Genomic DNA, 20,402 nt, shown 5'->3' with positions numbered 1-20,402 from the left:
AGAGAATATGACGAACTTGTTGCTGTAGGTGTGAGTGTGACCTTTCCACAGAGAGAGGGTCTGGTGGTGACGTTTACCAGCTGGTGTGATCGCGCTCCCTATAAAGCTGTGACACAGTGAAAAACAGCTGCGGTGCCAGTGATGCACGAAGCCGGTGGTATATTTTAGACTACTGGCTCACAGCCTTTTTTTGCTTGTGTTCCCATACATACAAACCCGTGATCACAGTGTGCATGTCTGCGTTGTAAGCGGTTTGGTCAGAGTGATTTTCTCTTCTAAGTGTCACTGGAATCATTTTAGGCCCGCAGAGGTAAAACCATACAGTATTTCACAAGAACAAAAAAAAAAAAAGTAATGCAAAAAATAAACCTAATTCTTTAGATAATAGAATTTAATTATTTTACATTTCATCTCATGATCTCAACATTTGGTAACCACTGTTTTTTGAGTTTAGCACAGTGCAGCCGCAAGCTGATGTCACATCTCACATGAACATGACTGGATTTTTCCTGTCTTAATATTGCTTCCACATGTTGATTCTGTTAACTGGCTCTTTTGATTCACAGCTAAAGTGAGTATGTTTAATTTGAAAGTCATTTCATGAAATAATGGAAGTCTCATGTTAGGGGAGGAAAATCACAAAATACCAACAGTGATGTGTCCACTGTTATTCTAGCGATGCTGAGGAATACAAGAATGGCTTGTGCAGCTACACAGTTGTTCTGCGCCCAGACTCTCCTTTTCAGATCTATAAGACAATACATAATCTGTAAGATTATTAGAGGTATTAGCCGCATCCCAAAGCCTTCACTTGCACCTGTGTTTTGTGTTCATTGACACTTTAGACCGTATACAGTGGCTTTTAGTACACATTAATGCAAAGAAATCATACCCTGGAGATTTACATTTCTTGGCATAAATATCAATTACAGAATATGAATGAAACTCATTTCTATTCACGGCTGTAGTGATTTTAGTTTGGTGACATAAACAGAGACTGAACACACTGCCCCTCGAATGCAATTTCAGCACTCAACATGTTCTTCCCCTCTTTTGCCACCAGGGGGAGTTCCTCAACTATGACATACTAATAGGAGTGAACCAAGGAGAGGGGCTAAAGTTTGTGGATGACAGCGAGGACAACGATGGCATCTCAGCAGCAGCGTTCGACTACACCATCTCTAATTTTGTCGACAACCTCTATGGCTACCCTGAGGGTGAGAAATGCCAATATATTACTCCTTTCAGCCTATAAAGTCTTCCATGTTATGTCATCTACCGCCACTTAGATGACTTTGCAATGAACTTTGCAGTGTCATTGTTGTTTATGCTTGCCCCATTCGATGGAATCTTCCTGGGTCCACACAAACACGACTAAAATGGGAAAGGAAACGTTGAAAAGACACACTGTCAAAATGAAAGAACATATAGTTACAAAAGTAAACAGCATAAGTCATTATCACAATACAATAATGGCCAAACATTTAAATACAGTATAATACAGTAAATATGTTCCTTGATACCTGAGAAAAAGAACTACATATGAGAGAATATGCTTTTCTCCAAAAAATATCAACAACAACTTGCCCAAAACTCTAGCTCCCAGTAGAAATGCAAGTCTTTCAAACATTATGTGGTAAAAGAATGAGAAAAAATATGAGCCCAGCCAAGTGTATCAACTAAGACAGGCATACTAAAGAGATTGCCTATCATCGAGATTATCTTTCACCATGGTGGGTCTGTGCTTTGGCCTTTGAGGCTCTGTGGGCACTAATGCTGTCTCTCATCATCCCCCAGGCAGCCAGCTCCCAATCACAGTGCTGTTGTTCCTAACAGATCAGCCTGCAAACCCCTCACAGCGAGCCACAGTCAAAATACAGACACATTTGGATAATGCAGTCACGCTTCCTCTCAAGTGTCTGTCACTCATTCTGCTCTCTGAGAGGCATATTCTCTCTCCTGCCCTTTGTGTCACTCAGTCTGTCCTTTCAGTCTCTCAACTATATCTCTCGCACATACATACAAACACAGACGCCTCTTTCATATTTTCCTATTCCTGTCATTTTGGTTAGCAATGTGCACTTTTATCTTCCTCCACCCTTTGGTTCACATCTCTCCACCACTCTCATCTCTCAAAATGTTCTGCCCCTGTCATTACTTTCCTCTTAACTTATCACAATAATCTCTTTTCTCTCTTTATCCTGAAATTCCCTGTCCCTTTCCCCTCCTGCATCTTATCCTCCAGGCAAAGACATCCTGAGGGAGACCATTAAATTCATGTACACAGACTGGGCTGACAGAGACAATGGCGACATGCGAAGGAAGACCCTCTTAGCTCTCTTTACAGACCACCAGTGGGTAGCGCCGGCAGTGGCCACTGCCAAACTCCATGCTGAGTTTCAGTCCCCGGTTTACTTTTACACGTTCTACCACCACTGCCAGACCGAGACACGGCCTGAATGGGCCGATGCCGCCCATGGAGATGAGATACCGTACGTATTTGGCGTCCCTATGATCGGTGCCACAGACCTGTTCCCGTGCAACTTCTCGAAGAATGATGTGATGTTGAGCGCCGTGGTCATGACTTACTGGACCAACTTTGCCAAGACTGGGTAGGCCTTGCTGATATTACTTCATATTGAAATATTTCTAGTTCTCTTTTTGCTGTCTGTTATGACTGCAAAATTAACCAGCTAGTGTAGTGCCTCTTCAGTTTGATGAGTTCAAGTGTTGCTTACCTTTAAATAAGAAAGGTGTATCTATGGTTAGGTGCTGATCTCATTAAGATTTCAGATTTTAGTAGAATTTAGTTTGGAACCCTGTCTTACTTTGCTGTAAGTTCATAAATACAAAACACAAGGGTGTATTCAGTGTTTAGATGTCAACTAAGTTAAGAAATCTTTGAACCAGATTTATTAAAACCTTGACTTGAAACCCATAACGGAGATGTCCTCTCTGTCCTTCACTAGGGACCCTAATCTGCCAGTCCCTCAGGACACCAAATTCATTCACACCAAACCTAACCGCTTTGAAGAGGTCATCTGGACCAAGTTCAACTCGAAAGATAAGCAGTACCTCCATATTGGCTTAAAACCCCGTGTTAGAGACAACTATAGGGCCAACAAGGTGGCCTTCTGGCTGGAATTAGTGCCCCACCTCCACAGTATACATGATGACTTCTTCCCCACCACTACCCGCTCGCCGCCAGGCCCTGGCCCGGGAACCCACAGACCCTGGCCCAGGACACCAGGCCCTCGCACCACTCGTCATCCCTACCCTACCTTTCCGTCTGATCCAGAGCCTGAGGGTTCGGATCGTCCACATCAGGACCTCTTCCCTGGAGACACCCGGGACTACTCCACTGAGCTGAGTGTGACAGTCGCTGTGGGGGCATCACTGCTCTTCCTCAACATCCTGGCCTTTGCTGCCCTTTACTACAAACGTGATAAGCGGCACGAGATGCGACGCCATCGGCTGTCTCCCCAGCGGGGCGGCCCTGCCAACGACCTTGCTCACAGCCAGGAGGAGGAGATTATGTCCCTGCAGATGAAGCACTCGGAGCACGATGCTCACCATGACATGGAGCCACTCCGGCCTCACGACATCCTACGGCCTGCCTGCCCACCCGACTACACACTGGCACTGCGTCGTGCCCCAGACGATGTGCCGCTGATGACACCCAACACCATTACCATGATCCCCAGTACCATCACCAGCATGCAGCCTCTTCATGCCTTCAACACCTTCCCCTCCACCGGCCACAACAACACCCTGCCCCATCCCCACTCCACTACCAGGGTATAGTAGGGACTGGCCGGACACAGTGCCACCTAAGGACCAGGAAGGCAGGCTCTGCTACTAATCTAGAAAGGAGGCCTCTGGATATGGGCCTTTGCTCTGTTCTCTTATTCTCTTGTTTCTCCAAAAACTACTCCACCTCCTCCATCATGTGCTGTCAAACTTAGCAGCTCCACTGGTGGCGTGTGGAGAAGCAACTGAACTGCACAGCAGTAGATGATCAGTTCGGGGGTGATTTAGATCTTTCAAAGATACTATTTTCAAAGAAGGTCTGTTTCCAGACTAAAACCCCCTGATATTTGTCAAGGGGACGAATGCTTTTCGCCCCTTGCTGTTTTCCCTGTTTTTCTTTGGCGTCTTCTCTTTTTTTCTCTCCCTAGTGTGTTATGTGCATATATCGTTCTCTTTTCTACATCTGTGTCTTATCCCTGCTTTGTTCCTCTCAATTAACTTGTGATTCTCTCCCTCTCCCCAGCGCTCCTTTGCTCTGAGGATCCACAAACTACTGAGCTGTAGTAGGCGTGGAGTGCATACAGTAATCATATAGCTATGAAAACACTGATATCTGATACTTTCATTCTACCAGCATTCTTGGTGCCAAGTATGTACTACTGTGTTTGCTTTCTCGTCGAGGGAGAAAAAAACAAAAGAAAATTCTAGAATATTCCTATTTACTGTGTGTTCTCATGACAAAGTGCCAAACTGGCCCTCGATTGTGTTTTTTTTTTTCTTTCTTTCATCTTCTGTTTCTTCTTTTTAAGCATTTGTTTAATTGTTGTTTTTTGTGGAAAGAATTTTTGCTGAAAATATAGATATAGAGAAATGATATTATATAGTTATATATAAATGTGTACAAAGGAGAAAGTATATAAATGGGTTTTCTCAGTGGGGATCTATGCATGAATTATTTTTAAAGATGATGACGCGGGAAAGGACACTGTATCTGTCAATGCACGTTTCCCAAATCTAATCAAATCATATCGGTCTACTCTGGATATTTTGGTTTTTGTTTTACCTCACAACAAGAAAATCACAGAGAATCCTGTAGTGGTCCAACAAATCTTCTTCAACTCCCAACACCCATGCATTAGAAAAAGTAATTTCCACAGATCTCATAAAATCATGAAATAGGGTCAAAGCAAAAACTGTGAACATACTCTTCCATTCATTCTCTCCTTCATTGTGTTATTTAGAAGTATCTCTCCAAGCTGGTGATGCAGCACACCAACAGCAAGCCCATCATACTACAGTACCTACTTTTTCTTTCCATCTGTATGGAGATGATCGTATTTTAGGATACGTGAGGTACCAAATCTGTTGTTGTGCTTGCCTGTACAGAATTATTTTTGTATTTCAGTGAGGGTGAGAAACAAAGCAGAGACAGGCAGCCTTTGCTCCAACGTACATCTCCTCCTGTCTGCACCCCTATTTCCAGCACATGCATATTCTGTTTGATGTGTGCTTGTGAGAGAAAGTGTGTGTGTGTGTGTGTGTGTGTGTGTGTGTGTGTGTGTGTGTGTGTGTGTGTGTGTGTGTGTGTGTGTGTGTGTGTGTGTGTGTGTGTGTGTGTGTGTGTGTGAACTGCTACACATGGGCATGGGTGGGCCCTAATTAAACAGCAAAGAGATAGAGAGGCAGACAGGCAGGATCACTGGCATGGTAAAAGGTAAAAACTTCGACTCCAAAATGAGCTCCTTCCTGCTGTGCACACAAACATGCCCCCACCTCGTGTATCATCATCACTTACTCCCTCCCCTCTCCTCTAGCCGGCAACACTCTAGCTTTGTATTTAAGACTGACGTCCATATTGTGGTCATCACCCATAATTCCCCAGCACCAACTAAACTCCAAAACACCTAATTTCACTGTGTCAGCGCCATTCTACACAATTTCTGACCTCAGTTCAGCTCTGCTATTATCTTCACATCCAAGGGTTGGTTCACTAAGCTTGTGACTTTTTGTGAGCTCATCAGTTGTAAATTAAACTCTAAGCACACTGAGAGTAACCGGTGGGCCTTCACACCCTGCAGCACAGGGCTGCAAGATGAAAAAGGGGACTCAGATCTCCTAAACAGGGTAAAAGCAGCTCAGTTGACAACTGCTGTTTCTGATTTTGCTCTTTTTTTTGGGTGAAAATGTGCAGGCCTACAGCTCATCGATGCCCCCCTTGATTCTCTGCTAAGGATCTCAAACATGGATCTTGGGTAATACTCTTAATACAGTATGCTAACTGAACTGATGTGCTGTTGTTTGAGCGTACAGGAACACATGGTAGCCTACGTCCAGTAAGGGAGAAGTTAGTCACCGGTGCTGTCTTTGCTTGTGCTCTAGCTTTAGCCTGTTTGTTTGTTTTCTATTTTATTACTGCCTAACGGGGTAGCGGGGGAGGGCTGGAAGGGGGGAGATATACCTGGCTGCACCTGTCAGAGGTTTTGTAAGCCCACTGAAAGGAAATGTGCACAATGTAAAACACAAATCATGTGACTGGGGGTTGCTGCAGGTGAATAAATGCAGTGGAACAGATGGTGGACAGTAGTATAAGAAAAAGTGCACGCTGTGGGAAAGAGACTTTGGATAGAGATTGGAAAAAGACTCACAGCCTTAAATGTAGATATCAGAATCAGAAGAGGGATGAACTGATCACTAGCAAAGGACTTTCAAAGGCATGGCCATCTTTCTACCCACAATGTTTGCCAGGAGGATACCTTGCTAATCTGTCCAACGGAGGATCTGATATGTCTGATCAGATCCATATGAACCCTTTTGTACTCACTCCTGTGGATAAGAAGACAGTGAGGGGTTGTGAATTAAACCTCACCACAACAACTACAGTGACACCACTGGAGGAGGGAACAGAAACAAGGTGTTTGGTTTGGTCTGTTCTTTTCCCTTGTCTATTTTATAAGCTAACACTGGAGGGCGCCATTGTGACAGATTCACTGCAGTCTGCCCACTCTGAGGAAACTGGAGGTGTGAAGAAAAATACCAAACTGGGTGGCAGGACAGAGACGGACACACACAACATCTGGAAGAGGATCAAAACTGTACATTTTTAAGTGTAAGAATCAGACAGACAAAATATTTGTAAATATTAAGTTTCTTGTTTGTTTTTCTTTTTTTTTTCTTTTTTGAGTGAATGAATGAAATGCTTATTTTGTGACAACAAAAGACAACAGGTGCAGTTTGCCAAAAATATGGCCACTAGCTTGAGGTTTCCAATTCATTGGCGAGTAAAAACGCTTTCCAATGATCACTTTTCACGCCATTAGCAAATGACTTTTGTTACTTGGTCATATTCTCATGTTGCTCATTCATCATGTGGGCGTCCTGTAGCATCATGATTTCTAACCAGGAAAGTCACTGTAGCAGAAATTCATCAACACTGCAGCCCCCATGCAACAGAGGGCCTTTAATAATGCTGGAGTTTTCATTTGCTAGTTTTCAATGAATATTACATTTAAACATTTGAAGAACGTAGTTAGTCTGTGGTTTCATTGCTCTTTCTTTTGGGGTTGTGGTAAAAGGATCAACGATTTTCTTCTGTGTTCAAGCTTTACCAGACTTTTATTTTGAAATATATTCTGATCCATCTATACTCGTGATGAATGTGCTGCACCATCTGTGTGAGTACTACTGAGTATTCATGGAAATATCTCAGAGAATGTCATCTAAGAGCACTGATAAAAGCTAGCTATCTTATATCATGATGGTGTAGGGTACTGGCCAGTGTTTCATGGTCAGGAATTCTAAACATTCAACACAAGTGCAGCCTGTTAAATGTTAGCTCACCTCACATGTAGCAGTGTTTACATGTAGCCACCTCATCATATGTGGGACAGACAATGAGGGCTTTGATACCATAAGATGCCTCACATCCTCCCAGAGTAATGGGATCACACAGGTGGTCTGACTTTCTCCCTCCACTCACTGTGCTGCGTTGTGCTTCTGGAGGCTGTGTTGACCTCACGGTGATGTGATGTAGCAGTGAAGAGTTTTGTGTTCTAAACAGTTGAGAATTGAGTCCAGTGCTTTTTTAGACTCTGAGCATGTGTGTTTACCAGTGGTTCAGACCGGATGTGTGTGGACACACACTTACACACTTGCTGCTGGATTTTAATTTATTCTTAAGTCAACATGCCCAAAAACTACATTCAGCAGAAGCAAAACAAGATGACTCCATATCACTGAGGTTATTTAGAGACCCTGTGTCAGGTCAGAAGTGCATACATACACAAAGCCAGTGGCACACACACTCTCTCCAGCTTGGTCTCCATTGTGAAGTTGCACCTGTTGTCTTGTTTTTACATTTTATGTTGATTCAGAAACCCAAGACGAAGAAAAATGTTAAATAATGGAATTTTAAAAAAGATGATTATTAAAAAAAGTATAGTAAAACTATATAAATAAATGAGGTGATGATATTTCTGTTTATTTTAGAAGTTATTATACACTGTATGCTGTGATTCTGATCTGGGAAACATTAAAGACATTCATAGCCAGTCACCTGATTGTGCCTCTTTGTTAAATTAACTAACAGAAGGAATGTCGACAACACCACATACACATAGTGATGAATCTTTTAATTCCTTTAAAAATGTTAAGATATGAAATCAGATACTTAACAGAAACAAAAACAGAGATTCTGAATTCTTTGTAAATAATCACATTCCAGTCTTCGATTTTTGAAACAGATTTTTGTCACAACAAAACCACATACAGACTGAGCGATCCAAAACCAAAAACACAGACACTTCACAGAATCAAAAGAAAACTGTAAAAAGAATTTATATCATACAGATTTTTTTTTTTAATTCTGTCCTCCCATGGCAATACCACATACTGACGGAAAACATGGATATTTAACATCAGGTACTTCACAAAAACAACCAATAAAGATTGCATATATCAATTTGATCAAAGCAAAAAACTAATTTCTCTCGCATTGTTGCCTTGATTAAATGTGCATCTTTTCAGTGGCAATATGGCAATCAGACTGACATCTGTCACATATTTCTAACATTTCCTCTTAACATGTATAACAATTCAAAGTATCCGAAAGCAATTGCATAGATTGTTAAAATAGGTTGTTTTTCTAAAACAAGTTAAATGGCATCTCAGGTAAAGGTAAGAACTACACTGATTTTCTCATATTTGACCATTGTAAGCCATAATGGTAAATATCTGACTTTTCATCTTATATGGAGGATGTTACTATTTATGAGTATGTGTGTGTTTCTTTTGTGTCATATCATATAACAAGTAAGATCAAAATATCCATGTGAGGACAATTAATAAATGAGTGCGTATGAGGAGGATGAGCACCCCTTGAACCACAAAGCGTTTAGTCTCTCACTTGATGTTAAATGACTTTTTGAGGCTTGCTTCTGCGTGCTTAGATTTTAAAGCCTTCCATGTTGCAGGAATTTCAGCAGGCTTTGCATTGTATTCTTTGGCAAACTTATCATTAAACTTTGCCAGTACATATTTCCAGTAGTCTGATGCCTCAAGGCTTGGATCTGGAGTAATTTTCCAGTCTGGGAAGATTTCTCTGTAACGCTTGTAAGGGTGGGATGTAAAGCCTGTAGCATCGCACTGAAAATGTGTGTCACTGACCACAGAGGAAGAGCATATTTCGATGGCAAGTTTATTTGTCCAACTCCACCTGTATGCACCCAGACCATCTGGCCGATGCAGTGAAGTAAAGTGCTCAGTATGTTCTTCTCCTCCTGCCTCACAAGGGGCTTTGCAGAATGGACACTGTTTACCACATCCAATCAGTTGGGTGAAAAGTTCGTTCTGAGGCTTCACATGAAGATTTTCTAGTTTCATTTCAATGTGTGTTTTTTTAAACTTCACTCTAAGAGCTTGAGCCATGTCCTTCACACATTCAGTGAGCCAGTGAGCGAACTGTTCCTGGTCGGCATTGTTCAGGATCATGAAAGCACCAAGAGCATCCTGGGAAATGACCAGTTTGTCACCGAGTTCCCGACAGACAACTTCAACAAATTTCTTCAAACTGACACTATTTTGCTTCTTAGCTTTGTTGATGGCATCATTTATGCTACTGATACTTGACAGGAGACATTGATCCTCCAACTCAAACGTTGCAGACCCACTTGAGAAGTGTTTCACTATTTGGTCGAGTATCCATTTCTTCACATAAACCTCATAGGAGCAAATGTAGCTGTGATAGTTTTTGAAGTCATCCTTTGAAAGCAAATCCAGTAAAATTGAATACTGGCACTCCATTCGGTTGCTGAAATGCTGACTTGTGCGCATTTCACCAACGATATCAAGACCCAAGGCACGGTTGACAAAGTATTCGACTGCAGGCATCAAGCAGCAGTTTGTGAATTCTTCTGCCTTCTTCTGGCACTGATCTCTCTCATTGAACACATCTTTGAAATCAGCACGAAACTTGTCTTTGTTTTGAATCAGACATCTGTAGGGATCGTTCACATGTATGAAATCTTCATGCATTTTCTGAAACTGTTTGCCTGCAGTTCCACAGATGTGCTGTTTCAGAGAAACTTCAAACATGATCTCTATTTCAACATCCTTAATGTTTTGCAGCCTCTCGTCAATCATGTGTAGGATCTCCTGGATGTAAGTGTCATGGTAGTTGTTTTTTCTCTCAACTTTTTCAGTCACAACCTGTGTGCAAGCATTTATGATGCTGTCTGCTAGTTTTTGTAAGGCCATTACGTGATCTTCAATGTTGAAGAGCTTGCTGACTTTGTGTTTAAACCACTCCTTCAACCCTTCAGTTGTATATTTGAAAGGCTCCAGTCCACAATCTTTCAGCTCTTTTTTGCTTAACAATTGACTAGCATGACTCCCTTTATGTGACAGATTGTCTCTCAGGTAGTAGGCCACTTTTGCAATGACATTTGTGGCCTTCTGTTTAGAAAAGGACAGTTCATTCACTGTTCTGGTCCACATCTTATCAAATTCTCTGTCCAGCTCTTTGTCTGTCATCTTGACTTTTTTCTTACGACATTGATCAATCACTCCACGAACTCTGTCTTCTAATTGTTTTGTGTGGTTTTCCTTGATTCTGTCAAGTTCTGTCATTCCCTGTCTGATGTCAGTTGCTGCTGTGAGTTGATTAAACACAGAATTCTCTATTTCTCGTCGAAGTCTCTTTGCACTGTTGGCAAAGTCCTCCCTGTATCCTTCAACTAGATAGACATGTCCTTCTGTTTGCTTGAAGTACTGCTTCAGGTTATCAAGAAGCTTTGTCTCCCATTCAGACAGCACTGTGCAAGCTTCACTTTTCAGATGAGTGAAAAGTTCTCTCGTATCAGATGCCTCAGATTTTCCAGCAACTGTGCCAAAGTTGGAAATTCTTGTTTCAGCTTTTGTAACCCATGAGTACATTTCTTTTTTGAATTCCCATTCCCATTTGTTGAATTCTGTGCACAATCTCATGTATGCATCAGCCACTAGGCTGTTCCTGAAGCTGAAGATAAAGTTTTCATGCTTTACTGCATTCCACAGGCTTGTCATCCACTCTTTAAACCCCAAGATATTATTAGCAGATGACTCACAACTTCCCAAAATTTGGATTACATTTTTCTTGAGCTCATAAACAGTCTCACTGTACCCTGCATTGACTGGTGCCATTGGTGGGTTTCCATTCCAGAGTCCAGGTATGTAGCAGTTCCCAGTGTCTGGGCTGTACTCCATCACATCAGTGAAGCTCTTGTTCTCCTCTTTCTTCTCCATTTTGGCTGCTGCCTGGGTCATCTCGTTTAATTGTTGCAAGAGCAATTCCCTGTCTCGTAAGTTCTTCTCGTGGGCTGAAACATCCGACACGTTCTGGTGGACAAACTGGCATTTAGGCTTTTTTCCCACCTCTTTCATCCTAAGAAAAGCGTGCACAACTATTTGCAGGATGTCCTTCATTTCTGTTGAATTCTCCATTGCAATATTGATAATGGTGACATCACTCAGCCCCACAACAAGTGTTGCAAGCTCATTGTCGTGCTCGTGGCTGTTGTCCAGCTGTGCTAGCTCTGGTGACTTCAAGCCCTCAGTGTCAATGATCACCATGAAATCACAGTTGAGCACTTTTTTGACGTTTTCATTGACTCTGATGAGCAACATAAAGGCCCCTCGAGTGCATCGACCACTGCTGACTGCAAACTGCACTCCAAACATGGTGTTGAGGAGAGTAGACTTTCCTGTGCTCTGAACTCCAAGAACTGTAACAACCAGTATCTTGTTCTTGGGAGACACCAAGTCATTGAGCTGAGAGAGTACGTCACTAACCCATGTGAGAGGTATGTTGGAAGCATCTCCATCTACAAGCTCAAGCGGGAAGCCATCGAGCAACAATCCTGCACATAGTTTGGGCAGATGCTGTAATTGTTGTCGTGATGGGTCTGTTTCTGGAAGAGAAACTGAAGCTTCATAGATCTGACCCATTTCACGAAAGAAGTGTTCAGTCCCCAGTGAACTGTTGGAAAGTTGTCTGTCAATCTCCTTGATCTCCTCTTTGTTCTCAGAATCTTTGCTTTTCTTTTTGTACTGCTCCCTGAGGCCAGACAGTTTTTCTCGAGACAGATTATCGAGGTTCATTCGCATCCATTTCAGGAAATAGCACCTCTCTATCCCTGGGCTTGATATTGCATTGATGAAACATGTCATTGCATTTGACATGTCATAAGAGTTCTGTTTTTTCCGAAGTTTTGTTTTCTGTACCTGAAGATCACTTTTGTACATTTCTATGTTTTCAGACCCAACTTTTCGAAGCCGAAATTCTTCCTTCTCTAAGGAAGTCAGTTCCTTCCATATCTGGCCTTGCAAGGGTAGCTCATCTTCTTTGTATTTTAGGATGTCCTGAATTTCTGCAGTGATGGCATCTGCATGTTTCTTGGCAGTCTGGCACTCTGGACAGTCTTCATCAACCAAGATACCTAATTCATGGGCAATGTCAGCCATGCGCTCAATTTGCATCTTCATCTTTGAGTTCTCAACTACATTGCTGACTGTTTTCCGCAACGCTTTGACAAAGTCTGCATCATTTTTCTGCTTAGTCTTCAAAAGGATGTTGCTGTTAGTCAAGCCCAACTCGGTTGCTACCTTTTTTAGAGCATCCATACTGAAGTGATTGCTTTGATGGTTACCCACCAAGAAGATCTGTGCCTTGTGTGGTTGGTTGGTAAGCAGCTTGCACTCAGAGTCCAAATTGTCAAAGAACACAAAAACTGCTGCAGATGTCTGACACAAAAAAGAAAACTGAGTTTCAAATGAACCAATGCCCCCTCGAAGATTAGCTACTGCTACTGGCTCACTGAAAATATCCATGTTTTTGTTCCCACAAGGAAGGTACCAAGTAATTTCAACCAATCCATCGGATATTCTCCTTGGACTGTCACCACACTCCATGTTCCGGTGAACAAAAGTATCATGGTACTGCTGGGAATTGCTCAGAAGCTCATTGAGGATCTTGGACTTGGACAAGGAGCACTCACCCAGTCTCACAAAAGATATCATTGGAAGTTCAGAAACAACAATTCTGTCTTCAATAAACCCCTTGGACTCTGAATGTGACTGAGGTCTGTACTTTTTAACAATGTCTCTCAAGGCCCAAAGCATGAGTGTGCACTGCTTTGTGTCACAATTTGGAAGCAACAGAGGCACAGAAAACTGACACATGGACATTTTGAGTGCCATTTCTTGCTGAACAAAACCATCAGAACACAGAAAAAGAGCAGTGACTATGTCAAGGGGGTTTAGCATGTCACCTGAATTGGCACTGTTGATTAGATTAGAGAGATTTAACTCTGTATTCACTGACAGATCCTCACAGTTTGACTCACATGCAGATGGACATTTCACATTCCTAGCTGTCACATTAACCATCATCATTTTCTTTAGAAAATACCATGCAACATCTGAATTACACTCAGTAGGTTCCTCATTAATGGTCTTCTTGTCAATTTCAAGTATTCTGCTCAGGGATAGCTTCGTTGTGTAGTGGTGATCCAACCCCAGATCCTCCAATACGCTCTCTAGGTCTGTCTCTGTAGACATGAAAACAACTATTATTATGGCCATCATTGGTTATTTAAATATTCTAAAGCCTGTTTAAAATTGTAACATGTTCATTAAGTACACATAGAGTGAATCAGTCTAATACAACAGCCATGCTCTGAGTCCTAACTTTACAAAGGTGTTATCATGTTGTTTTGAGTAATGTTAACATTCAACTTTATGGTCCTTTTGGTGGCTTTTTAAAAAAAAAAATTGCTGGATTTTATCGTGTTATACTGATAACTTATACTGAGTGCTTGATTTATAGCACATAAAGTAGAATAGTTATTTGAAAATACCTCAGAGTATAATGCAGTACAGTTAAACAGCACCAGAAATACCTCTCTCAAAAATGTCCATAAAGTTGAATCAACATCTCAGAAATATTTTTCAACAAATACTGAACATTATAATCTTCATAATAAATTACCTAAAGTTGTGTTGTACTATTAGACTGCATTAGTTGTATCAAGTTTCATGTAACTAACTATATGATATTATAATACACTGGACAGAACTGCCAAAAAAAATCTATTAAAATAGAGGGTCTGTCATTTTTCAGATTTTGTTGTCCCACTAGTGGCTAAAGCCTATGTTGATGTTGGTCAGCCAGTAACTTTTTCACCCAAGGACATAGTGCTTAGCCCTATCCTGTACTCACTGTTATTCATCAGCAAATCATGTTTGACCTGCTACAAGATTAATAATGAACAATGATACATTAGATAAATTCCAGGTCAGCACGATGATCCAGTGGTTAGCACAATTGCCTCTGGTTTCAAACCTGTCAGCCGACTGGGGCCTTTCTGTGTGGGGTTTGAATGTTCTCCCATCTTGTGTGGGTTCTTTCCACAGTCTAAAAGTAGCTTAGGTTAGTCTGTGACTATAAATGACCCGTAGGTGTGTGTGAATGGTTGTCTGTCTATATGTGTCAACCTGGCAACCAATTCAGGGTGTCCCCTGCCTGTCACCCAATGTAAGCTGGGATTTCCTCCAACCCCCACTGCGATACTTAATGATTAGCGGTATGGATGGATGGATGGATGATATCCAGTCTGGCTGTTAGGCCAACCGTGACACTGAAACTATTTAAAACTATTTCAAGTATTAAATGACATGAGAATAATAAAGACTCTCCCTTATGAGCTTTAATGTCAAATATCACTGATATCTGTGTTTTGCCAGTCTCACTGATATTAAGATTCTACTTGTAGGTTCAAAGGCAGAAAGGCAGATACAAGAGCCAGAGTTTGCAAGCCTGTCCAAGTAGATTAAAACACATTACAGATTTGGGATTGATTTTAGACTCTGATGTTAGTAGCGATTTTGATTGAGGAACATTGCCAAAATTGACTACTTATTACTCAGAGTGATGCTGAAATGCTGATACATGCTTTTGTCCAAAAGCGCTTCTATTATTGCAACTCTTGTTTTCACTGATCTCTCATTGAGATCAAGAATTATAATCTATTCAGAACGCTTCAGCCAGGATTTTGACCAATACAAAAAAGAGATCACATTACTCCTCTGGCTGATTTTGAAGTCCTTTAAATTATATGCAAAGCCTTACATAATCTAGCACCTTTATATATCAGCGACTGCCTTTCATTTTATGTCACAATACAAACTCAGATCTTCAACTGCTTTTCTTCTGGAGGTTTATAAATTGTCCCATAGGAAACCTGGTGAGTCTGCTTTCTGTTTTTATGGCCCTAACCTATGGAACAGCCTCCCATTGGATCAGTAATCTCCCTTGTAATAATTATTGTAATACATTTTTTTAAATTTTGCACGGGTTTGAAAACAATGATTTGAGGAAAGTAGTACTAGGTGCCTATGGTAGTGTTCCACAAACCTACTGAAGAAAGTTTTGTGACCTTAAGTGACAATCACACCTAGATTTTTTAGGGAAACGAGCAGTAATACTGGACCAGTTCCTTAATACATGTGAATTTCAGATTCTGAAGTAATGGTGCCTGTGTGCGTGCTGGCACCACAAGGGCTCTTGAGGCCTCAGTAAATACAGCACATTTGTGCACAATAATGAGTAAGGCAGATCTGTAGAAATTAGTATCAAGAAATGATAATGTATGTATGTGAAATTGACTCAAAAAACTACAGTGGCCAGTATATCACCCAGAGCAACAGTGTGGCTCATATATGTGTTTCTAAGATTTTGGAGAACAGTGGAGCCCTATGGACCTCTAACATTGAAATAACATTTATCAGGCTTTAACTACACAGACAGCACTGTACTTAGGAAAAAAGACTTACTGCAAGCATGAAAAGATAATCACACTGAATTAATTGGACTGTCAGTAGGACATCTGTAGGACTTGGGAGCACAGAAGCTGTGATGTTATTTCTTATTTTATATTTGTTTTGTTTTTTTAATTATAGCCACTACATTGCTCAACATTTAATCACAAGATTTTATCCTTGATTTCATCTGTTTATTTTATCAGTTCACATCAGTCCACATCCAGGTCCCTTGCCAGTCACTGTCCATTTTTCTTTACACAAAAACACAGAAACCAAATTAAAATAAATTTTGATTTATTTCTCCTTGTTCATCATGTTTTTTGTCAATTTTTAGTAGTGGAAGCGGCTAGACCGCTTTGATACAAACTAAGTCCACTTTTCCTCACTCACCGCATTATTGTTAAACCTTTCTCAACATAAAAACACAACAATGTCCTTGATAGCTCAACAAAACAATATACTACCATTAAGAACATCAATTTGAATTATTTCCGCCTTGATTATAAACAAGGAACATTTTTCTTTGTTTTTTTTTTACTTTTTCAATGCGGAAGTGTCCAATGAAGACATCATCCACCATTGTTATGGAGAGAAACACAGTCAGCTTTGCATTTCTTTGCGAAACCTTTATTATTACTATGATACTATTATATTGTTTATATACCTGAATTTATACATAGATCATCTAGATGTGGTGGTATTACTAATTTGGCTGCACTAGATATTTGATATATTCGATAGATGTATCTTTTTTTCTAGAATTTGAAGCTGTAAATACTGAATTGAGAGTACACTGAGGAGTTTAAGGGGATTCTTAAGTCTTGTGTTAAGATTCCCCTTAAACACTTGTGTAACACATTTTAAATAGGCTATCCAATTGTTAAATGGGTGAAAATGAATTTTAACCATATTTTATCCATTTTTGATAACCCACCTAGTTGTTGCATACATAACATTTGATTGCTTCACATTTTACAATCATAGGCTATAAAAAGCCCTTTCACAAAAGATACAAGGGTTTTTGGATTCAGTTTATGGCCGACCAGCAGCCATTTGAAATAGGATGAAGCCCATTTACAGCAGAGAGCTCAAAACAAGAATCGAACACTCCCACAACATGATGTTTGTGAGTTGGTGAGACTCATGGGTAATGATGCTGCTTCCACTATGAAAAATGGACAAAAAACTTGATTGTTTTTAGAATAGTGGAGGAAATAATTCAAAATGGCCTTAATGTAATCCACCATATTGTTGAGCTGCAAAGGACACTGTTGTGTTTTTGTTGAGAATTGTTGACTTCTCAAGCACATGTATTTGACCGGCAGCAGACGCCCCAGACCGCCGTGGACTGATACAGAGGGACAGAGGACAGGAAAAAATCCAGGACAAAATCTTGTGATTACACGTTGAGTATAGTTCTAAAAAACAAATACGAAATGAGAAGCTTCTGTGCTCCCAAATCTTTCAGAAGTCCTACTGACAGAAAAAAAGACATTCAACATTTCTATTTTGAATGTACATGGTCCTACATACTATGTCTGGCTGTCAGCCAGACTCAATGATCGGCTGATGTTTCTATTGGCCCACATCATCCTGAGAAGAGCTTTGTGTTGGTGTGCTGGTGTGCAGGGGCTTTATTATCAAAACATTCACTTAATATAGCTTTTAAATTGTCTCTGCAGACAGGATTGCATTTGCTTTCATCTAATTTATTCCTCTTTTAGTTGATGCATCTGGAAAGTTTGGAATATTTGATGCTCCTTCTGGATACCTTTATATTATATATTTTCTTTTATACTGCCTGTGGCTTTATTTGGACAATTCTCTCTTAATTTGTTATTACATTTATGATTTTAGTTTACTTACTTGTGCGGGCAGATATTACAGTTGGTTCACTTATTCTTCCATTCCTAAGTTGTGAAGAAACCTGGAGAGTGTAACACAACCCTGGCCTCAGATTGCTGAGAGTCACGTTGTTTTCGTCCATTGTCTTTTGCTCAGTTTCTCCTTCACTGCACCAAGTCACAATGTAACTCTCCACTTCACCAGCAGGAGGGTCCCAGCACAGAGACAGTGACTCTCTGCTGACGTGAGAGACTGTAATCTGCACAGGAGGGCTGGGCTCTGTGGGAACAATATAACAGTCTTATCAGTTCTATCAATGTGCGTCTGCATTTTATAGTACTGTTTGACTGCCAAGCACAAGAGGTGTGGTAAGAACGACACAGATAACCATATCATATATGAATCATATATAAAATATAAAATTTTTTTGTAATGATGTGTTTTTCAGATTCACCTGTGCAGACAGAGAGCGATGTTGCTTTGCTTCGATTTCCATTTTCTGCAATCCTTGTGATGCTGAAAGTATACCCAGTCCCAGGAGTCAGTCCTTCAACCTTCAGAGTGCGGCTGTCCTTTAAGATCAAAGTGCCTGTGTGTGTGGCACAGGAGTAATCTAACTGCAGTGTATACTCAGCAGAGCAATCAGTGGGTACAAAACCCAGAGAAACAGTCTTCTGGCCAGCACTGAGAACTGTTACTTCTCCTGGTGGAGGAACATCTGTCATACGAAAAGAGACGTGCACCTCAGTATCTCCACATTACAGCATGTATTTAGCCATTAAATCTGATAAGTTACTGGCATACTAACAGTCGGACTGTGGTGTTGGAGTAGTATCCTGTTCATCCTCAGACCATTGCTCATGGAAGGAATCAGATGCATCATAGAATTCCTTGGTAATTGAGAAAAACATGCACTTTGTAATGAATCAATTCATACTCATACCCTTATTTCAGTTTAGAGTTGTAAAAACCAGCCGTTTACCTCGCTATCAGAGTTCTCCATTGGGTTGAGTACACTCTCAGCTATCCCACATTTGGTTCAGATTATTCAAACTGCTTCTCACTGAAAGTAACAGAAAAGAACATTGTAACACCCATGTGCCCATCAACTATCAATATTACATAAAAATTACACAGTTATACATATTCTGCAACATATGAGACTACAATATACAATAGACCAGGGGCCGGCAACCTAAACTGCTCAAAGAGCCATTTGGTCCCGTTTCCCACAGAAAAGAAAACACCGGGAGTCACAAAACCCTTCTGACATTCAAAATGAAGATGACACTGCATATATTGTTTTTGACCTTTATGTATAAACAAACTATAGTGTGTTGCTTTCGTGTAATCAATGATCTGCTACAGAGAAAATTAAATGACATTTCTGAATGCAACAAAAACATTTTGAAAAAGATGCTGGGTTGACAGTTACTTTTAAATAAAATGCGCAATGTCTATTTTAGTCCTTCTTGTATTTAACGAACTTAAATGATCCATCGGCAGCAAACCAAAATAAGGACTAAAATAAAACACATTTTAATTAACCCTTTATGGTCTACCATAAATCTGCCAGAGCATTTTTTTTTTTACATTTTTACATACTGTTGTCCCATTTTTTGGAGTATTTTATTTTACTATATATCAATACAACCCTTACACCTAAATTGTAATATGTATAGATTCATGCCTTTACTAATGAAATAAATTGCCTTCAGAACACATGAACACAAATGAAATCACCTTTTTTGTATCGAAATACATATACAATCTGGCAGAACTATATCCAGAAAGGAACAATTTGAAAAAAAAAACATTTCCACCGATTTCCCTGGGAAAGAAAGTTTGCTTCGCGGGTTTCCGGGAGAGACGTGAGTGAAATTACCGTAATTACACCAAATTGTAAAGCGCGACGTCTCAGCTTTCAGAAACCGTTGGAATTTTTCCGAAAGCACAAACTTTGACGGAATTACGGTAATCCAGAGCATTTGCGCACTTCGGCCCGCCGGCGGGCCCGTTAGGTCTAAGAGAGTTAAATAGTCATTATTTAGTTTTCAAAGCCACGGGGAGACGCAGCAGAGGGATGAAAGAGCCACATGCGGCTCCGGAGCCGCGGGTTGCCGACCCCTGCAATACACTAAAGCAAAAATACTGTAATCAGCCAAGTAAAGGAGCCTTAAAGGACAGGCAGTATACTGACAAAGAAACTGTGGCCTACCTTTGTAGGAGATATTCATCCATGGTAAAAATAAAGAAAAGAAATAGAATCTATTCTTATATCCAGGGGTTTTTATCTCCCGGATATCCAATCTCCTCTTATAGGTTAAGTATTTGTCCTGACAATAAGGCTCTGCACTTCCCTGGCAGTACAACAGCCTATTGCAGGCGTCTGCTTGTATTCTATCAGATGTCACTTTCGGTTTTGTTTCCCAGAAATAGATCTGGTTTCCAGTAAA

The 20,402-nt window shown here is 40.6% G+C and overlaps 2 protein-coding genes across 2 annotated transcripts in view; one reads left to right on the top strand and one right to left on the bottom strand.

Moving 5' to 3' along the window:
• Window positions 1-3,804, top strand: part of nlgn2a (neuroligin 2a) — a 102,229-nt gene extending 98,425 nt beyond the window's left edge. Inside the window, exons 6-8 of the mRNA XM_070854437.1 lie at window positions 1,064-1,217; window positions 2,246-2,612; window positions 2,970-3,804. Of these exons, the coding sequence (XP_070710538.1) occupies window positions 1,064-1,217; window positions 2,246-2,612; window positions 2,970-3,804 (1,356 nt within the window). The remainder of the gene's footprint in view (window positions 1-1,063; window positions 1,218-2,245; window positions 2,613-2,969) is intronic.
• Window positions 3,805-8,361: 4,557 nt separating this feature from the next.
• LOC139222653 (interferon-induced very large GTPase 1-like) lies at window positions 8,362-20,324 on the bottom strand. Its single transcript, XM_070854489.1, has 6 exons — window positions 20,165-20,324; window positions 18,929-19,009; window positions 18,755-18,836; window positions 18,401-18,664; window positions 17,968-18,225; window positions 8,362-13,829 (listed from the first exon to the last, which is right to left on the bottom strand). Exons 2-6 carry the CDS (start codon window positions 18,947-18,949, stop codon window positions 9,148-9,150), a joined length of 5,307 nt encoding a protein of 1,768 aa, XP_070710590.1. The 5' UTR covers window positions 18,950-19,009; window positions 20,165-20,324; the 3' UTR covers window positions 8,362-9,147.
• Window positions 20,325-20,402: the final 78 nt, after the last annotated feature.

The sequence above is a fragment of the Pempheris klunzingeri genome, chromosome 23 (genome assembly GCF_042242105.1).
Source record: "Pempheris klunzingeri isolate RE-2024b chromosome 23, fPemKlu1.hap1, whole genome shotgun sequence".
Lineage (NCBI taxonomy): Eukaryota > Metazoa > Chordata > Actinopteri > Acropomatiformes > Pempheridae > Pempheris > Pempheris klunzingeri.
This window is presented reverse-complemented; position numbering and strand designations above follow the sequence as displayed.